This window comes from Tenrec ecaudatus, chromosome 12 (assembly GCF_050624435.1).
Source record: "Tenrec ecaudatus isolate mTenEca1 chromosome 12, mTenEca1.hap1, whole genome shotgun sequence".
In the NCBI taxonomy this organism is placed as follows: domain Eukaryota; kingdom Metazoa; phylum Chordata; class Mammalia; order Afrosoricida; family Tenrecidae; genus Tenrec; species Tenrec ecaudatus.
The window spans coordinates 77,005,971-77,023,671 of NC_134541.1; the positions used below are offsets into that span (position 1 = coordinate 77,005,971).

General features: G+C 47.2%; 1 protein-coding gene across 1 annotated transcript; it reads right to left on the reverse strand.

Moving 5' to 3' along the window:
• Positions 1 to 736: 736 nt before the first annotated feature.
• C12H10orf71 (chromosome 12 C10orf71 homolog) lies at positions 737 to 5,002 on the reverse strand. The gene has a single exon (XM_075528592.1). It carries the CDS (start codon positions 5,000 to 5,002, stop codon positions 737 to 739), a length of 4,266 nt encoding a protein of 1,421 aa, XP_075384707.1.
• Between the last annotated feature and the right edge of the window lie 12,699 nt (positions 5,003 to 17,701).

The following is a 17,701-nucleotide window of genomic DNA, read 5'->3' on the forward strand; positions in this document are numbered from 1 at the left end:
AAGTTCATCTGGTAAAGACAACCCATCCTGTTCAAATAAACATTTCATTCAGGTGTTCCATTACCGTTGGTTAAGTTAGTCCTGAGCCAATTTTGCCCGAGAGCCTGAGAACACTGGAGAGTGGTGGTCCTGGGTTAGGTGGAGTCATGCCGTTTCTGCCATGGTTCTGTGCGGGGTGTCCCTGGTATGAACTCTGTCTCACAGAAGCATGTCTGTCTGAGGTGGCCCCCTCTACAAGAAGCCATTTCTGAGCGACTCAGAAGCTGTGCACATTGCGACCCTGACCTGGAAAGCACTGGACCGGAGTAAACTTATGTCAGACCCTCATTCTAGAAGCAGCGGTCCAGCAGACGGGCAACAAAAGGACAGGAAGATGGAGGGTGGGAGGGAGTCGAGAAGGAGCACCGAGGTGGAGCTCATGCAGACAGGACCTCCATAGAAAACCTGCCCTCTCAAGGGATCCATTGGACTGTCTCAGAGTTCCCCATGTTCTTTGGGACTTTGAGGAGTTCAAATGGCTAAGAGCGTGTGTGTGTGTGTGTGTGTGTGTGTGTGTACATATTTCTGCTTGTGTGAGGGTGTATGCATGTGGGTGTCTGAGAGAGAGCAAGAGCGAGAGAAAGAGCGAGAGCAAGAAAGAGCGAGAGAGAGCGAGCGAGCGAGAGATCTGGTGGGGTGGGGGTGGGAATAAGCTTTACTGAGCTTATGTGGGGGGAAGATTAGTCTGCCTTGATTTTCAAGAAATGCCTTCAGTAGCAAAATCTTCTAAGTCATTGATGGTGATGAGCTCCAGGTTCTGAGCATCTCTGTCCTCCTCCTCTTCTGAGTTCTGGAGGGGCCCCTCAGGGCATTGGCCAGGCACGTTCTGGGTGGAATCCCTGGAAACCTGCGGGACACACTGTCGTCCAGTCTTATGGGGACCCTGGTGCCCCACAGTGGCCACCTTGGTGGTCATGGAAGGACTTGCCTCCAGGAAGGTGGGGGTGGAGAGCTGGGAGGAGCAACGCAGGGGTGTTAAGGGAGTCACAGGCAGGGGCCGGAGGCCAGGAAACAGCAGGTGAGAATCAGTCAGTCCATCTGCCAGGGGTGCCTCTGGAGAGTCCCCTGCTGAGGATGGGATGGGGACCTTGAAATACTGGTCTGTCTCAGGGTCATAAAAGGTCTTGATTTTCACCTGGTGTGGCAGGTCAAAGACAAAGTACTCCCCAGACTGGGGGTCTTGGAGGACCTTTTCTGTGGCAGGGTATGGAAGCAAGGGCTTGGCCAACTGAAGCTCCCTGGCCCCCCTCCTGCTGTGTTCTGAGAAGCTGGACACAGAGTGGCGATGCATGGGAGAAGGCAGGGACCGGACTGAGGGGAAACTAGTTTGTCTGGGTGGTTCTGCAGGGGACAGCGGCCTCCACTCAGCCCTCTTTGAGTTCTCAGTCCCAGGTCTTTCTTCCCAGGACTCACCAGGTCTTCCTTGCCTCTGGTCTGTCTTTCGCCTCTTGTTGGCCAGTTTCTTGGCCCGCCGCAGGGCCTTCTCAGTTTTGGGCGGGACTGCAGGTGGCTTGCCTACTGACCTCTCTAGATGCCCAGGTGGCTCCGATCTCTCTCGAAGGTCTGCCGAATTAGAAGTCATGTCTACAAGGGAGTCTCTGAGGGAGAAAGGCCTGAGATCTAGTGTCGTATCAAGTTGGGAGTCACAGGCCTCCTCCAATAAGAGGGTGTGCGGCAGGTCTTCCTTCTGGGTGACAGGAATAGGGATGGGACTGGCCTGAAGGCTGCCTTGGGGAGGCCGCTCTCGAGGTGGCAAACCCAACTCACTGGGAGTCTGGCAGGCATCATCCCATATACTGCTGGCAGTGAGAGAGCACACACTGGTCCCTTCCAGAGAGCTGGGGTTGGGTGAAGCCACCATCTCACTGGGGACCAGTCTTTTCTCTAGGGCTGCAGCTCTAGGTGTGGATAATAAGTTATTTTTGAAATCTTGCATCTGCACTTCCCAACACATTCCCAGCAGGTCTGGAGGTGACTTTCCTTCTGTGTCATCTTCGGGAAAATCATTCTTGGACATGAATTTTAGAGCAGTCGGTCTCAGCTGGTCTGTGGAGCTCCTTCTGCTTCCCGCCACCACCACTTTAGGGAGCAATGGAGGAGATGGGCGATCTTCTTTTTCAGATGGATGGACGGTCTCTGACTTGGCCACGCCTGATGTTGGTTGGTGGTCTTCTGGGTCCTGGTGGACTGCCGGCCTCCCGTGTGTGTCCTGTGTATTAGCAGGCAGTGGGTGGAGGAATGCTGGGGTGCTGGGAATTTCCTGGCCCTCCTCATTTAGCCTGGGTGACTCCCTTTCTTGGTGGCCACCACTGGCTGAATCCTCTAAGGACAAGGTCCTCAGGAGGGGCAGCATGATGGGCTTGATTATGGGGGTGGCCCTGAGGGTGTTGTCTTTAATTGCAAACAGTATGTGCTTGTTTGAAGGGGAACTCGGTGCCACTGTAAAGTCTGCAGCCTGTGGAGGGACCTTCCTTTTCCCAACCCAAGAGTCTCGTAAACTTGCTTCTTCTATTGATGCCTTCCCTGGCGTCCCTCCAGACGCACTTCCATCACCACTTTGCAACCCTCCGCCTTTGCTGAGCTCATCCGTGCACACAGTCCCATTACTTAAGTCAGAGCACGGTTGCCTGTCTCTCCCTCTTACACTCTCCTCATTCCTCTGACTCTCCCCTGCACCCACATGGTTCTTGCTGTCCGTGTGCGGGCTGTTGATACACCATACCTTCTGCTGGTCCTCGAAGGAGGCAAAGGACTGATCCGAAGAACTGGTGCTGAATTTAGTCTTGCTCTGGAGGCTTGGCATAAAATCAGACTGGCTGTCGCTATAAAATACATCTTCCTCCTCAGGAGAAAGGGGTCCTGGGGAAGGCCTCTGTTGAGAGCTTGGGCTCTGCAGGTCGGCCTCTTGATCAGGCTCCTTGGGTCGTGAGTCTGATCTCGAGAACCCGTTTTGCACCTGGTGGGCCTGCAGCATCTCAGCAGCCTTTGCATTCTCAGGCTCTTGGCTGGAGAACTTCAGAAAGAGCTGCTTCCTGCGGCTCTGCTGGCTGGAGTCTGGACCCCTACCTTGCCTCGTGAGGTTCAGACTCACCTCTCCGTTGGCATTGTTCTCACAGCTGTGCGTCTCAGTAGCCTCCCCATTTACACAAAAGGAGGCTTTGGCAGTAGTCGGAGGTGAGCTAGGAGTTGGGTAGTTGTCTGCAGACGACGCATTGGCATTGGCTCTGAGGTCCTTTTGGGTGCTGACATATGGTGCAGTAAGAACCTCTGATGATCTTTCTTTAGAAAACTGACCCACAGGACTGTCCACAAGCCTATTAGGAAAGATCACTCCGTTAGTAACAATCTCTTGCTTGTCATTGGCCTTATCACTGACTTTCTCATCAACGTCTTTCACATCAACACCTTTCAAGAGATGGTTGGGACTGTAAGTGCTTTTCACATGTTTGCGGACATCCTTGAGATGGAACAGCAGGCTAGGGGCCTTAGACCTGTAACTATCCCAGGGCTGTCCTTCATCTGGCTCTTTCTCCTGGTACCCATTGGACTGTCCTTGGGGTGATGGGATCTCCGTTGACTGGCTGTTCAATGAGTCCAGGACATGCTTGGTGGGGATGATGGGTGTCAAAAGCTTACTGATGCTGAAAGGAGGCGTATAGTGCTCTCTGAGGTCCCCCGGCAGTTCAGGAGCTTCATCTTCAGGAAATTGTCCTTGGGGATTCTGGTTCACATACAAAGGAGAGGTCCTTTTGCAGGGCTGTTTTTTTTCTTCTGAAGCATCTTCTAGACTTTCTTTACCTTCCTTGTGAGTTCTTGTTTTCCTCCACGGCGGTTGGATTGGCTTTCTCTGCAGATCAGACTGGGAGTTAGAAGCTTTTTCCTCCGTGGTGGATATGTGGGTTGCAGGGTCCCTTGAACTCCAGGGTCTGGATATGGTGAGAGCCCCAGTGGGTAGCCTGCTCTCTTCCTGATTGCCGCCAGTCCGAGCGTGGCTGGGAGAGACATTGCTCTCAGGTAGGTGGGGTTCTTTTAGCAGGGGAACTGTCTGGTAATATTTGGGCGCTTTGCTTTCTGGGGTGGCCTTGGTCAGTTCATTTGTCTTTAGCACACGTGGCTGGATGGCATTCCAGGACTGGAAAGCACTGTTCTCACTGTGAAGGAAAGTCCCTTTGTGAGCCCTCTCATTGCCTCTGGCGGGCTCCACTTTGGCTGGCTTGTGGGCTGGGGAGAGAAATTTGGACTCAAAGGAGCCAGAGGCATCATTGGGGGCCGGCAGGAAGCTGCTGGAGCAGTGACCAACTGCTTGCGAGTTCTTTGGGGACTCCTGTTCCCTGTGCATGCTGCCAGACGGATGGCTGCTCGGGTGAGCGCTGGAGACTTCAGCGGGCACCCTCCTGACGGTCAGGAAAGCGGAATCAAAGCAGAAGTTGACACCGCTTTCTGGAAGAGGAGCAAACTTGGGAGTGGTTTTCAAAGTGGGAGGCTTGCTGGAGGAAGGCCTGAGGTCACCGTACTGGCTGTCTGGCCTGTCGAAGGATTTAATTAACGATGATACTTTGGAAAGGGGCTTGCTGCTGCTCCTCAGGCCAGAAACCGGTATCTCCAGCTTCCTCTGGGCTGGTGTTGGTGGGGGGCTTCCTTTGGGGTACCTCTCCTCTCCTTGCACGTATTTGGGTAACTGCTGCAATGTGGCTGCCCAGCCAGTGTGCTCTGTGCCCTGAGAGGGTAGCTGGCTCCAGATGCCACTTTTTCTCTGGGTGTGGCTCACAGTGCCCTGGCGGAGGCCCCCAAGCACTTGGCAGGTGAGATCTGGGGACTCACTGAAGTGTGTATCCTCAGAGATGCACAGGCTGCGGAAGGCACGGTCAGTGAGGCTGCTCACCTCTCGGTCCGCATCGTCCAGCAAGCTCCCAATGCTTGAGGAGTCACTGAAGCCATCGGTGCCCTTCTTGTTGCCCTGCATGGTCTTCCCAATCAAGAAGACTGCTAGGCAACTTGCAAACTCCGAGAAATGCTTCTTTCTGGGGGTGTGGATGTAGCCCCTTTAAAAGAGCTCTCCTCACAGGCTGGGTGCTGTTGCAATGTGTAATTTCTTTTTTCTCTGTAGAAGAAATAAACACAGAACATGAGCAGGGCCTATCTGTCAGTTTGTTCCGTGATGCTAGGATGCAGGAAGCGATGCCACCAGTATTTCAAATACCAGCAGCGGCACGTATGGCGGACAGGCTTCAGTGACGCATCTCGATGAAAACAGAGTCGGCAGAAACACCTGGCAACCATCTTCCCCCCTCCCCCACCCAAACCGCACTCAATCCTGTGAGTCACTGCAGAGGTGCTATTGCGCCAGAAGATGGAGCACTGTGAGGCTGGATGGCTGTCTCTGATCCTTCCATGTGAGGTTCGCATCCTTGTCACTCTTTCCCAGGGCCCTATCTGTCCTCTTTAAGGCACAGACCATGGTTTCAAAGGAAACGAACTCTCTGTGACTTGTCCCTTTATTAGAATATGTTCTAGGGCTTAGGCCCCCCGTGCCGGTTCTTCTCGCCTTGTTCCTCATCCCCATCCACCCAGGAAGGGATAGTTCACCTGCACTACCTGTCTCCTTAACTCCCGGGATTCCAGAGGGAGGTGCTGTGGGAACTGGAAGGGATGTGTGAAAAATCCATGGCATTTCTCCCTTACTCTCCTCTACGCTCTAATGCGGCATCGACACTGCCACCATCCTCCATGAGGGTGCCCCCTGCGTGACACATCAACTTTCATTGGCTCAGAAATACTGCCCCTTTTGCTGTTGGAAATCGTTCACTCACTCTTTTGGAATGATCCCATGTCCTTTTGAGTTGTCCTAGTTCTGCCTCCACCTCTGTTACCATCTCTTAATTATAGCCCTCTTCCAAATCCTGCTTGTGGATTCTGTCTCCTGCTGAGACCCTGAATAGTAGGAATAGGGCACTGCCAATACCCAGCACAGTGCCCAGCACAGTGTTAGGGTATGAGGTATCCCATAATATATGTTAGTTTCCTAACCTCTCTGGAAACAGCGTTTCCTTAGTTATGTTGGTTAGATCATGCATTTCTGAGTTAAAAAAAGAGCAGCTTAGACACACACACATACACACACACACACACACACACACACACACACACACACACACAGTGAGGATTGTGAAGAAATCCTCAAGGCATACCCAGGACAAGGAAGGAATCAGTAAGGCTGAGACGCTGATTTGAACTCTTAGCCTGAGGAACTGGGACAGCTTTGTTCTCGGAAGTGGCCCACAGTGGTATTAGTTGGTAGAACCACAGGAAGTAGGATCAGCAGGGGAGAGGCCTGGGGTGAGAACACACAAGCTGCACAGAGCCGTCAGTCTGTGCTGGATCCAGGCGCACGCATTCGTTTGGGACCAGGCACAGCTGACAGGGCAGTCTGGACTACTCATTGGACAGAGGAATTGTGCTAACAAACAGTCCCATTTTGCAGGTCCGGGGCTCTGCCTCTCTCTCCCAGCTTGGCTGACCTAGCAAGAGAGCCAGTAGCACTGTAGGGGATTGAAGGTGAAGGTTTTAATGCCAGTCTGGGAGGGTGAACTCATGAGGTGTCGATGATAAATAGCAGTCCACTGCGCTGTGCTGAGCCACCACAGGCTTGTCTACAACACTTGCTGCCTTAATTTCTTCGTGCTGGCATAAAATGGCCTTAATGAGCAGAAATTTATTTTCTCAGCAGTAGGAGTCTAGAAGGCCAATTCAGGACATTACCTCTAGAGCAGACTCTGGCTGTGCCTTCTGGGGGCGAGGGGGCGAGGGTAGATATCTTTCCATTTTTGTAGAGTGGAATTCTGGGCATTGTGCACATGGCACGCATTTCCCCGTCTGGGCTTGCTTTTCTGTGCCTAGTCCACTTTTCTAGATCTTAAAAGCGATGGGTTTAAGATACACCCTACACTAGTACAATGAACTCACCTACATAACAACAGCAACAAAGGGAGAAAGGAAAAAAGGAAGGAAGGAAGGAAGGAAGGAAGGAAGGAAGGAAGGAAGGAAGGAAGGAAGGAAGAAAGAAAGAAAGAAAGAAAAGGAAAATAAATCCCATTCTGGAATGGGATTGCATCCAGAAGCAGTCAGGTTAGGATACCCACAGATATTTTAGGGGACACAGTTCAGTTCACAACCCTTGCACAACCATTGCTGTCAAATGCTGACTGATTTTTACGGGTGTAAGATTTGGGCTTGGGCTGCTCGAGGAAAATGAGGGTCTTGCGTCCTAGCAAATTCCCTCTGTGGACAAGAGATCATCGATACTAGAGCTGGTGTGCTTTATCCAACGTGGTTTTCTGAAGCAGCACCCAAACAACCGCAGGAACAGGCCTAAGAACCAAGGCATTGAGAGAAAAAAAATTTTTTTTTTGGTCGGGCTGTGTGATGTGCTGTGCAGCCCAGCTTTGAAAACCAAGGCAGCTTGTTCCCAGAAAGCATGGTTCGCTGACTGCTTATGCCTTTCAGGAGACCACTGGAAAGGGGAGACTAAGCCCATGTGATAGGATCAGGCGTGGGTGGTGGGTGGGGGCTGAGCTCTCTGAGTGCCTGATCTCATGTCCTCTCTTACCCCTTCTCACTGATCCACTTCCATGATCAGAAATGTAGAAGTTGAACACCTACTCAGACTCCCACACAGCTCATGTAATCATGTGACACAGTTCCTGTCGAAGAGAAAGACGCGCCTGGGAAAGCTACCTTACCGAGTAAAGGAACACATTGCTCTTGCCTTCGCCTGATGAGTTCAAGCACGCCTGTCTCAGCAGGCATGACTCCTGAAACATTCACGTTTGACTCTCTAGAAAATCTTGGGCGACCACAGGTCATCTTGCTAGTGTGCTGGGTCCACAGAACAGTCTGGGACTCTCACGGGCCTGTGCCAGAGTCATGTCGCACTGCACTTTGTGTTAGGTGTGTATGTGTGTGTGTGTGTGTATAGAAGTTCACTTGTTTTAGCCATTGGAAGTCAGATTTTTCTGCCATTAAAGGTCTACCAGTAGGAAGGGAGTCTCTGGATGCTGATGGCAAGGTTGCTTGGCTTGGCCTGGATGCAGAAAGTTTTCTCTTGGCAATGAATGAATTTAGTAAAAATGACATTTCTCCATATTAAGGTGAAAATTGGATACATGGAGATCTAAGTTTGGAATCTCAGAGCCCAGCAGCACTCCTCCCCCATGCCCACCAATGAAATGCCCCTGAGATAGACAGTTGCCATCAGGTTGACTCTGCCTTATGACGTGTGCACAGCAGAGAAAATACCAGTAGTTGCTCAGTCATGTGCATCCTGAAAATTGAGTTAATCATTATGACTAAAATGCCAATCCATTTCCTTGTAATTTTTGGCTATTTACTTCAACAAACAGGTAGTTTTTTCCCAAGATATTGATCCCCCTTGATGATGTGTCTAAAGTAAAGGAATTGGACAATGTCTGTTGTAATTCAAAGATTTTTGGGGGGTGATGGTCTAATATATGGAAGGATACCAGGTCTTTTTTCTAGCTTGCCTTAGTCTGGAAGCTCTGCTGAAAGCTGTCCACAATAGGTGACCCTGTTGGTATTTGAAATACTGGTTGCATACCTCTCAATACCAGACATATATGTAAGCTAACACTGTATACAACATACTGCCAGATGGTCATGGGAGACCCTCCCTCCCATAGCAGATCTTTGCTCTGTTTTGGAGTACTCAGCTTCTTCTCCATTCCTTTGAGTATAAGTATACACATTTGCTACTTTTAGTGAATCTCTTTTACAGTCCTGGTGTGCCTGAGAATCAAGGTACCTGCCAAGGTGCCCCTGGTCAGCAGCTCCTGGACATGTTTCTGTTGCTTGTGGCCAGAGAGCCCTCACTGATCTCAGGCCTCCTTCATGATTTCAAACAGTCATGAGAGAAGTCAACTGTCATTCAGAGCATTCAGCAAATAACCACATGTCTTCTGTGCAAGGGACAAAGATAGATGGACCAGCCCCATCTCACTGTTTTATTTAAATACTGTTCTTAATTCTGATCTAATGGTCTCATTCCTTACACACACACACACACACACACACACACACACACACACACACTCGCCCCATACCATCCGATGGAACCCGTAAACCTAGTGGGCATACCTGTTAGAGGCTTACAAGCAGCTGTAGTTTGCCTGCCTGGGATTCTGGATATGTAGTTTTAAAACTTCTGCTCATTCTTATATTTGGCGTCCTCATTTCTCATCTAGAAATAAGAGGAAAATAATCTCAGTGGAGAACAAAGCACATATTCCATGCATGAAAGGCATTCAATGGACATTGGTTAATGAATAAATGAAAGGGGAAGGGAATAAATGCCAACAACTCTTTAAATATTACAAACAACTACCACATACCCTTGAATTTGAACTCAACATGATTTTGAACAATTTTTGATGACTATTTTGGTTTAAAATAGTGTCAATTTATTTCCCTTTCAAAATTCATGAACGTGTCCATGATCCAGGAAATCTTGAGAAGCCTTTGGGATTTCAAATGTGATTGACCTACTTTTGAATTATTTCTTGCTAGTAAAATCTGATAAACGACTGTTTTTTCCATGTGAATTAATATCTCAGATTTTTCACTAAAGAGTTCTCGAGTGGGAAAGCTTGAGTCCACTCAGCAAGAAGTAGCACAGTGTTCGATTTATTGTTGGCAGGAGACTTGAGCATCTATTTTGACAGCTAAAAGAAACTAAAAACTGCCCAGGAGAATTTTAAGAGTGCTTAGAATGAAATGTAAACTAATTAAAATAAATCCACTATGGAAATTTTAAATGCAGACCATTGGGGCTTCCATAGGCCTCCTCTAGCTCAAAGCTCTGGGATATTAATCTAATCTAACATAGTTTATTAACAGTATTAATGATCATAATAACTCAAATTTGCAGAGCATATTTCTTTGGAGAATCATCAAAGTGTTTTGTGTTTACCACCATATGGTTAGACCACACCTGATACCCTTGGCTGCCTCAGATAGGAACCCTTGTCTCCCCACAGCACAATACACTCGATTTTCCTTTCCATGGCTCCTGCTGTCTCACAGATCATGTATTATATGTATCACAGGTCATATTAATATATGTGTTTTAGGAAGTGATGGTAGCATCTTTATTTCTCTAAATAGAAAAAAAATTATTGAACCAAGGAAGGGGCCTTAGTTGCTTTTTACACTGAGCCGATCAATGTTTATTATTGTTAGCCACTACTGAACTCACTCTGACTCAATGGCCATGGACATGAATGAAGATAAACTGTATAGTTCCAAGCCACATCATCATTAAAGCCTTGGCGTCTGCTCCACTGAATTTGTAGAAACAAAAATGAACACTTAGACACGCGATAAATTCCTATTTATGTCTCTTGCTTTTAAAAACAGTTGTCTTAAAAGTTTCCATCATCTCTGTAAATCTCATGATTTCTCTGATCGATTTCATTCTGCCAGTAGCCTCTCCCACTCTAATCCTCAAATGGCTCTTCCAATGGGTAAATTTTGGTCTTCATCTGACTTAACCTTGAAGTCGCAATGATCTCCCCCTCTGCAGGCTACTATCTCCTTGAGGCAGGCTCTCACTTGGACTGTGGAGCCTAGACTCTTTAGTCTTCCCTCTCCTTGCCTGATTCCTCTCACCTCCCTCTCCTGGACCATCAGAGGCTGAATTTCCTGCATTCTCACTCCAGGGACTCTTCTCACTACATGGAAATTTTATCCATACCCATGGTTTCCATCTGCGCACTGAGAGCATGTTTAGCCCAGAACACTTCCCAGATATCTAAATCCCAAGAATGGAAACAAATCTCCTTCCCAAGGAGCTTCCCTCTGTCCTTATGTTGAATTATTTTCTCTCTCACTCTTGGATTTCCAGCCAGCCTCAATTCCTTTGTTCCTTCATCTTTTCCCTTTCCACTTAACTTACACATATGAACCCCACTTCATACATCCCATAGACAAGTCAGCATCCTCAGACTGTGCTCTCTATAATACGCTATATCCGCCTCTTTTGTTTGAAGTTTTTTCTATCCTGCTTGATGTGCCATACTCTGATAGAGCCTGTATTTGTCTTGTTCTCCAGTTAACCCTTATCATGTACAGAAGCACAAAAATATTTGTTACACATATGAACAAATCTTTGTACCCTGGTCATAATACTATTCACATTATTGATTGGCTTAGCAGGATTGCTTTTATTGGAAAACCAACTTCAGTCAATTACAGAATTATCTTCAATTTCAAAATCACTACAAATTTCAAATTAGTGAACTTCAATTTAAGGTAATTTGATTTTTCTTAACTCAATCTTAGAACCTATGTTTCTATATATGTGAAATATAAATATATGTGAAACTGTGGAACAGAAATATGTCTGTCTCTAGATCTATATTTCTCCATATAACATTTCTATAAATGTGATAGGAATCATTGGGCAGTGGAAGTTGTTAACCTATAGAGGGGTCTCAGAAGAAAACCCAGCAATCTATCTGTGACAGATAAGCCATTTAAAGCACTATGGAGGAAGTTCTACTCTGACACACCTAAGGTTGCCATAAGTAAAAGGCAACTGCTTTGTATAACTGTGACAAGGAGTAGAACATGTTGGTCTAGACGGTTTTAAGGGAATATTTATAGGACCTTCCAACATGGAATTGTGAGATGAAAGGCATACCTTCACATCATTCCAAAATCCAAACTCACTGCCATTGAGTCAATTCTGACTCATCTCACCCTATAGGACAATGTAGAAGTGCTCCATATTGGTTTCTGAGACGACAACTCCCTACAGAAGTAGAAAGCCTCATTTTGCTTCTGTGGAGTTGCTGGGAGTCTTGAATTGCAGCCCACTGCATAACCACACAGTGCCAGGGTTCCTTCCACACCATGCTCGTATATGTTAAAGGATCTAGACCCAAGCCCACGCTAGTTAAAGTAGAATTGAGTTTCAAGGTCAGCCCCAATGAACATTTATATCAGGGAGAAATAAGCAGGGAATTCCTGACTGCTTCTGTATATCTTTCTAGTTGGTTTCTTTTTACTTTGTCTTTTTAGATCGCCTTATCTAAACCAACCCCAAACTCCATGTTATGTTATTAAGCATCAAAATATCTCTATACTCACTGCCATGAAGTTGGTTCCTACTCAGAGGGACCCTATAGGACAGAGTAGAACTCTACCTGTGGGTTTCTGGGGCGGTAAATCTTTATGCTCCATATTTCTCTAGCACAGCAGCTGATGGTTTCGAACTGTTGATCACACCATTTTCAGCCCACTACATTATCCACTATCCCACCGAGACTCAGCTGGAGTCCTGCTTATAGTCACATGGTAGGTCATTAAAGAGTTTGTTAAATCTAATGGTGTGGTCAGCAGATGAAAAGTCAGCATCTGCCCTGTGTTGTCGAGGCCACCCTTGAGAACTCACCAGCACTTGTTGGTTTCCGGCAGCATCCACTAACTCTGGACACTAGTCAAGCTTGCAACAGGGTCAAGCAAACCAGCTCAAGCCAAACTCACTGCTGCTGAATTGATTCTGAATCAAAATGACCCGGAGTGTGTAAGAGTGCTCCACAGGATTGCCACAGCTGATTTCTCAGGAGAAGGCTGCTAAGCCTTCCTTATGAGGCACCACTGGGTGGAGGTAAGCCAATAGTCTTTTGGTTAACAGTCAAAACACTTTGGCTCGTTAGCATCCACCAGTCATGATCCTTTGCACAGAAAGAAGAAACAAACCTATTACCCATGTCTGACTCATGGTAACCCCATACATTAGAGAGTAGGTCATAAGGTTTTCTTGGCTTTAATCTTTTCAGGAACAGATTGCCAGGCTTTCTTCCATGCATTTCTTCATGGATTCAAATGACCAACCTTTCAGTTAGTAGTCAAGGTCAGATTCTTTGGGCCTTTCTCCTTGCCTAGTCCTTATGAAACTCTAATTCTTATGTACCTCTCTCAGGCGATGCTTTTTCCAAGTGCTACTGCACAATGCTGATGAACTCTCATGGATCAGAATGTGCTACCTTTTTGCAGATGCAGATTTTCTTTCTCTCCTCATCCCATAGGTGACCCTCAAGGCCTGTTGGTGGTGCTACTGCTTCCCTTCTGAGCTTGACCTTTATCTGTCCAGTCCTTGTCTTCCAGTCACATTGTATACAGAAAGTATTTCAATGCACACGTGAGTGGTAATTTCTCTGCCTCGGGGGTCTCTTGGTGTCATCTGGTCAGCAACAGCTGGCCACCCCTCCTCTGTCCTCTCATTTCTTCAGAATTTCTCTCTCGCTCTCTCTGTCTTTCTCTTTGTGATTTAAGTTTCTTGTACTGTTTGGTTATTGCTCAGATTCCACCTCCCCAAGTGGGCTTTAAACTCTGTAGACGAAGTGGCCCCACCCAGCTTGCCTTGTTTGATGGCAGCCTCTTGTAAAGATGTTCAGTTTTTGGGGTGATTCCATTGCCTGGGAGCAAGGATGTGGTGACAGACGCTTGCTAGAAGTGTGTTGGGTGAAGACAGATAGCAGATCTGTGGCTACATGTGCTTCCTGAAGTCTTGTCCATTATGGACTCTGAGAGAAGGTTACAGGGAAGTGGCAGTGCCTCCAGGGTCCCCAAGTGATCGGAGAAAGAACATGTGTTGATGCTCCAATTAGAGTTACTCATCTGAGTCCCACACCAGTTGAAGACAACCCTACACGTGTCACAGTAGGTCTGTGATTTTCAATGACTGTGATTTTTGTTTTGGAAGTAGATCAGTCCTTTCATCCAAAGTATCTCCGGCGGGCTCAAATGCTAACCTTCCATTTACTAGTTTATCATATTAAAGTTTTGTACCCCCAAGACTGTGACTTGGCATGTTGTTGGTTACTGTTGAGTTGCCTGTGTGTTCGTGTATGTAACAGAAAAAAACGTTGACTGGTTCTGTAATACCTTCATGGATCACTGATCCATGTTTGTGGTTACTGTGCCAATCCATCTCATTGAGGGTCTCCCTGGGTTTTTCTGATGCTACTCTTTATGAAGCATGATGTCCTTTTTGAGTGACTGGTCTTTCCTGATGACGTGTCCAAAGTAAGCAAGCAGATGTCTTGAGACTCACACAGATCTGATCTTCTCTAAGGGAGTATGATGGGCCCTCAGACTAGAACACAGATTAGCTCAGGGGCGATAATCACCCACATACTGTGAATGATCGGTTCCATTTCTTAGATGATAAAACAGAGGCGGAGGGAGACACAGTGACTGTTCCATGTCTCCCATGGTGAGCTTGGATTTAGTCTCAGGTCTGTGTGGTCCTGTGATAGTTCCCTGCAAGATCTGGGATGGCTGGGTGCCATATCCTGCAAATAAAAATACCAGGTGCCCACTGAAGTAAATATTTTGGATACACATTTTTTACTATAAAATTTTGGAACATAATGTTAAAATTATTTGACGTTTTTCTGAAATTCAATTTTCATTAATTGGTCATCCAGTATTTTACCTGGTAGAGTGATGGTCTCAACAACTTTCAGTACTCACAAAGGTAGCTGATAGGCCTCTCCCAACTTTTAGTATAAGTTCATTGTAATGTCAGAGGAAGCTGAGCTAGTGATACTGGACTGAGTACAATGCTAGTAATGACTCGTGTCTTACACAGCAGATCATGACAGAGCTTGACATCCGTGAGCTTGTCTGAGTCTCATGAGCTCTGATGGGTTGATTAGGCTTTAGTACCACCATCTAGGTAGAAAAATAACGCTCAAAGAGAAGCAGGCCATTGTGTATTCCATATAGCAATCATACAGAATTTGTCTGGCGTTGGGCTCTACTCTGAGCTAGTGCTCATGTCACCCTATCATCCAGCGCCATCACCATAAGGAAGTCCTGAACTCCTGATCTATTTGGTATGCCAGATGGTCTCTCGACAGTGCAGGGAGATGTGGGACACACTGCCATGGGCTGAGATGGAGGTTATGGGAGAATCCAGGGGCCAAGGAGGACATAAAGGTTTTCCTTTTTCTACGTATCCTAAGAACTTTCTATATTCAGGTCATTGTACTAAGATGTGAGTAGAACTGTTGGATCAGCCAATAGACCTAAGAATCTGCTATCTAAGTGAGAGTCTGGTATTGCGGGAGGCTGGTGTACAGGACTTTGTTTCTTCTGTACCCTCTGCTGCCTTCTCTCTAGGAAGTTCTTGGGGTTTGGTTGGCTGTTTGGGTCTGACCACTTGCCTTTATGTGGTTTTGAGCTCAAGATCTTGGAGTGGATTTAATTGCACTAATTAAATGGAGTTCGCCTTTCTCAGTGGAAGGACGTAAGGGAAATGTAGAGAAGGGCAATTTTCTTTAATTTTTTTAATGTCCTTCTGAAGTGAGGATGGTGAGATGTCCCCCCAGTTACTTTGGACATGCCAGAAGAAAAGATCAATAGCTAAAAGAGACCTCATGGTTGGTCAAACCTTGTGCCACTATGACTCCTAATTGTGTTCTAGATACCTTTAAAAAATCAATAATGTTCTTCATCGGTACTACCTCGCACCCTGACTGACCCATCTCCTCTCCTAAACCCCTCTATGAGGGGATCTCCAGTGACTGACACTTGAGCCTTGGGTCTCCACTCTGCTCATCCCCCTTCATTCAATATGGTATATATATGTGTGTGTGTGTGTGTGTATATGTATAGACATGCACATACACATATATACATATATATCTTTTTTTGCATGATGCCTTATACCTGGTCCCTTTTGGCACCTCGTGATCGCACTGGCTGGTGTGCTTCTACCATGTAGGCTTTTTTGCTTCTGAGCTAGATGGCCGCTTTTTTATCTTCAAGCCTTTAAGACCCCAGTCACTATCTCTTTTGATAGCCAGGCACAATCAGCTTTCTTCACCACATTTACTTGTTCACCCGCTTTGGCTTCAGCAGTTGTGTCGGGAGAGTGAGCATCATAGAGTGCCAATTTAATAAACGAAAGTATTCATGCATTGAGGGAGTGCTTGAGTAGAGGCCCAAGGTCCTTCCGCCACCTTAATACTTGACCTATGAATATAGACACATCAATCTATTTCCCCATCCTCATATATATGTTTGCATGTACATGTCTTTGTCTAGACCTCCATAAATGCCCCTTGACTCCCAGCTCCTTCCTCCATCTCCTTTGACTTTCCTCCTGCCCCACTACCATGCTTCGTCGCCACCTGGGCTACAGCTATACCTCTTCTCTACGCAACCCTACCCTTGATCGTTCCCCATCAGGCCTGCCACTCCCCTCTCACTACCATTTTGGGTCCCATGTTTTTCCCTTGTCCCTGTGTTTGTTAACACCACTTCCTTACCCCCTACCACTCCCCCACCCCAAGTTCCCCCGGAACTGTCTCTCCCATTGTTTTTCCTCCAGATAGTTCATCCAGCCTGTCCTATTCAGACAGACCTGTGGAGATACTAACATGCACGAAAACAAGACAGAGGAAAACAAAGCAACAGTATACAACCAGACAACAAAACAACAAAAACAAACCACTGACAAAGAACAAAACAAAACACTTCACAAAAGAAAAGCTTGTAGTTCATTCAAGGATCATTTGCTGGCCCTTAGGAGCGTTTTCCAGTCCAGTCTGTTGGGGCACCATGCCCTGGCCCCAAAGTCCACTTTCAGCGTTCCCTGGGGACCTTGCCACTCCATTCCCTTGCTGTTCCGCTGCACTCCCCCAGTGCTTTGCCTCAGTGTGGTGGGATCAGGTCAGGTGCAATTCCCACACTGTGTCTCCGGTGCTGTCCCTTGTAGTGCCATGGGTCACTGAGGGGCATCATGTCTCATAGTAGGGCCAGCCATGTTGTTCTCTCTGTGGACTGGCTGCTCTACTCAAGAACATCATCCTCATGGCCTGGTGGGCCAGGCTGTGTTCCACTCTCTCCTCCTGCCCCTTCATCTGGTCCCGTGTGCTCTGATCAGATATGTCCATCTCCCGGAGCTGCAGAATCAATGTCGTCCTTTGAAACAAATTCTTTCCGGGGGAGGAGCAGGAATCCACTTAATTTTTGGTGCTGGGGCCATGAAGAACACAGCTTTCCCCCAGATCCTGGATGCTTCCTCCCCCCAACTACCATGATCCCAATTCTACCTTGCAGGACTGGATAGGGCAGAGGTTGTACACTGGTGCATATGGAGGCTGGAGGCACAGGGAATCGAGGGTGGATGATACCTTCAGGACCAAGGGTGTGAGGGGCGATGCTGGGAGAGTGGAGGGGGAGTGGGTTGGAAATGGGGAACTGATTACAAGGATCCACATGTGACCTCCTCCCTGGGAGATGGACGGCAGAGAAGTGGGGAAAGGGAGACTCCGGATAGGGCAAGATATGACCAAATAACAATGTATAAATTACCAAGGGTTCATGAGGGAGGGGGGAGCGGGGAGGGAGGGGAAATAAAAAGAGGACCTGATGCAAAGGGCTTAAGTGGAGAGCAAATGCTTTGAGAATGATTGGGGCAGGGAATGTGCGGATGTGCTTTATACAATTGATGTATGTATATGTATGGATTGTGATAAGAGTTGTATGAGCCCCTAATAAAATGTAAAAAAAGAAAAGGAAAAAAAAAAGAAAATGATTAGGGCAAAGAATATACAGATGTGCTTTATACAAT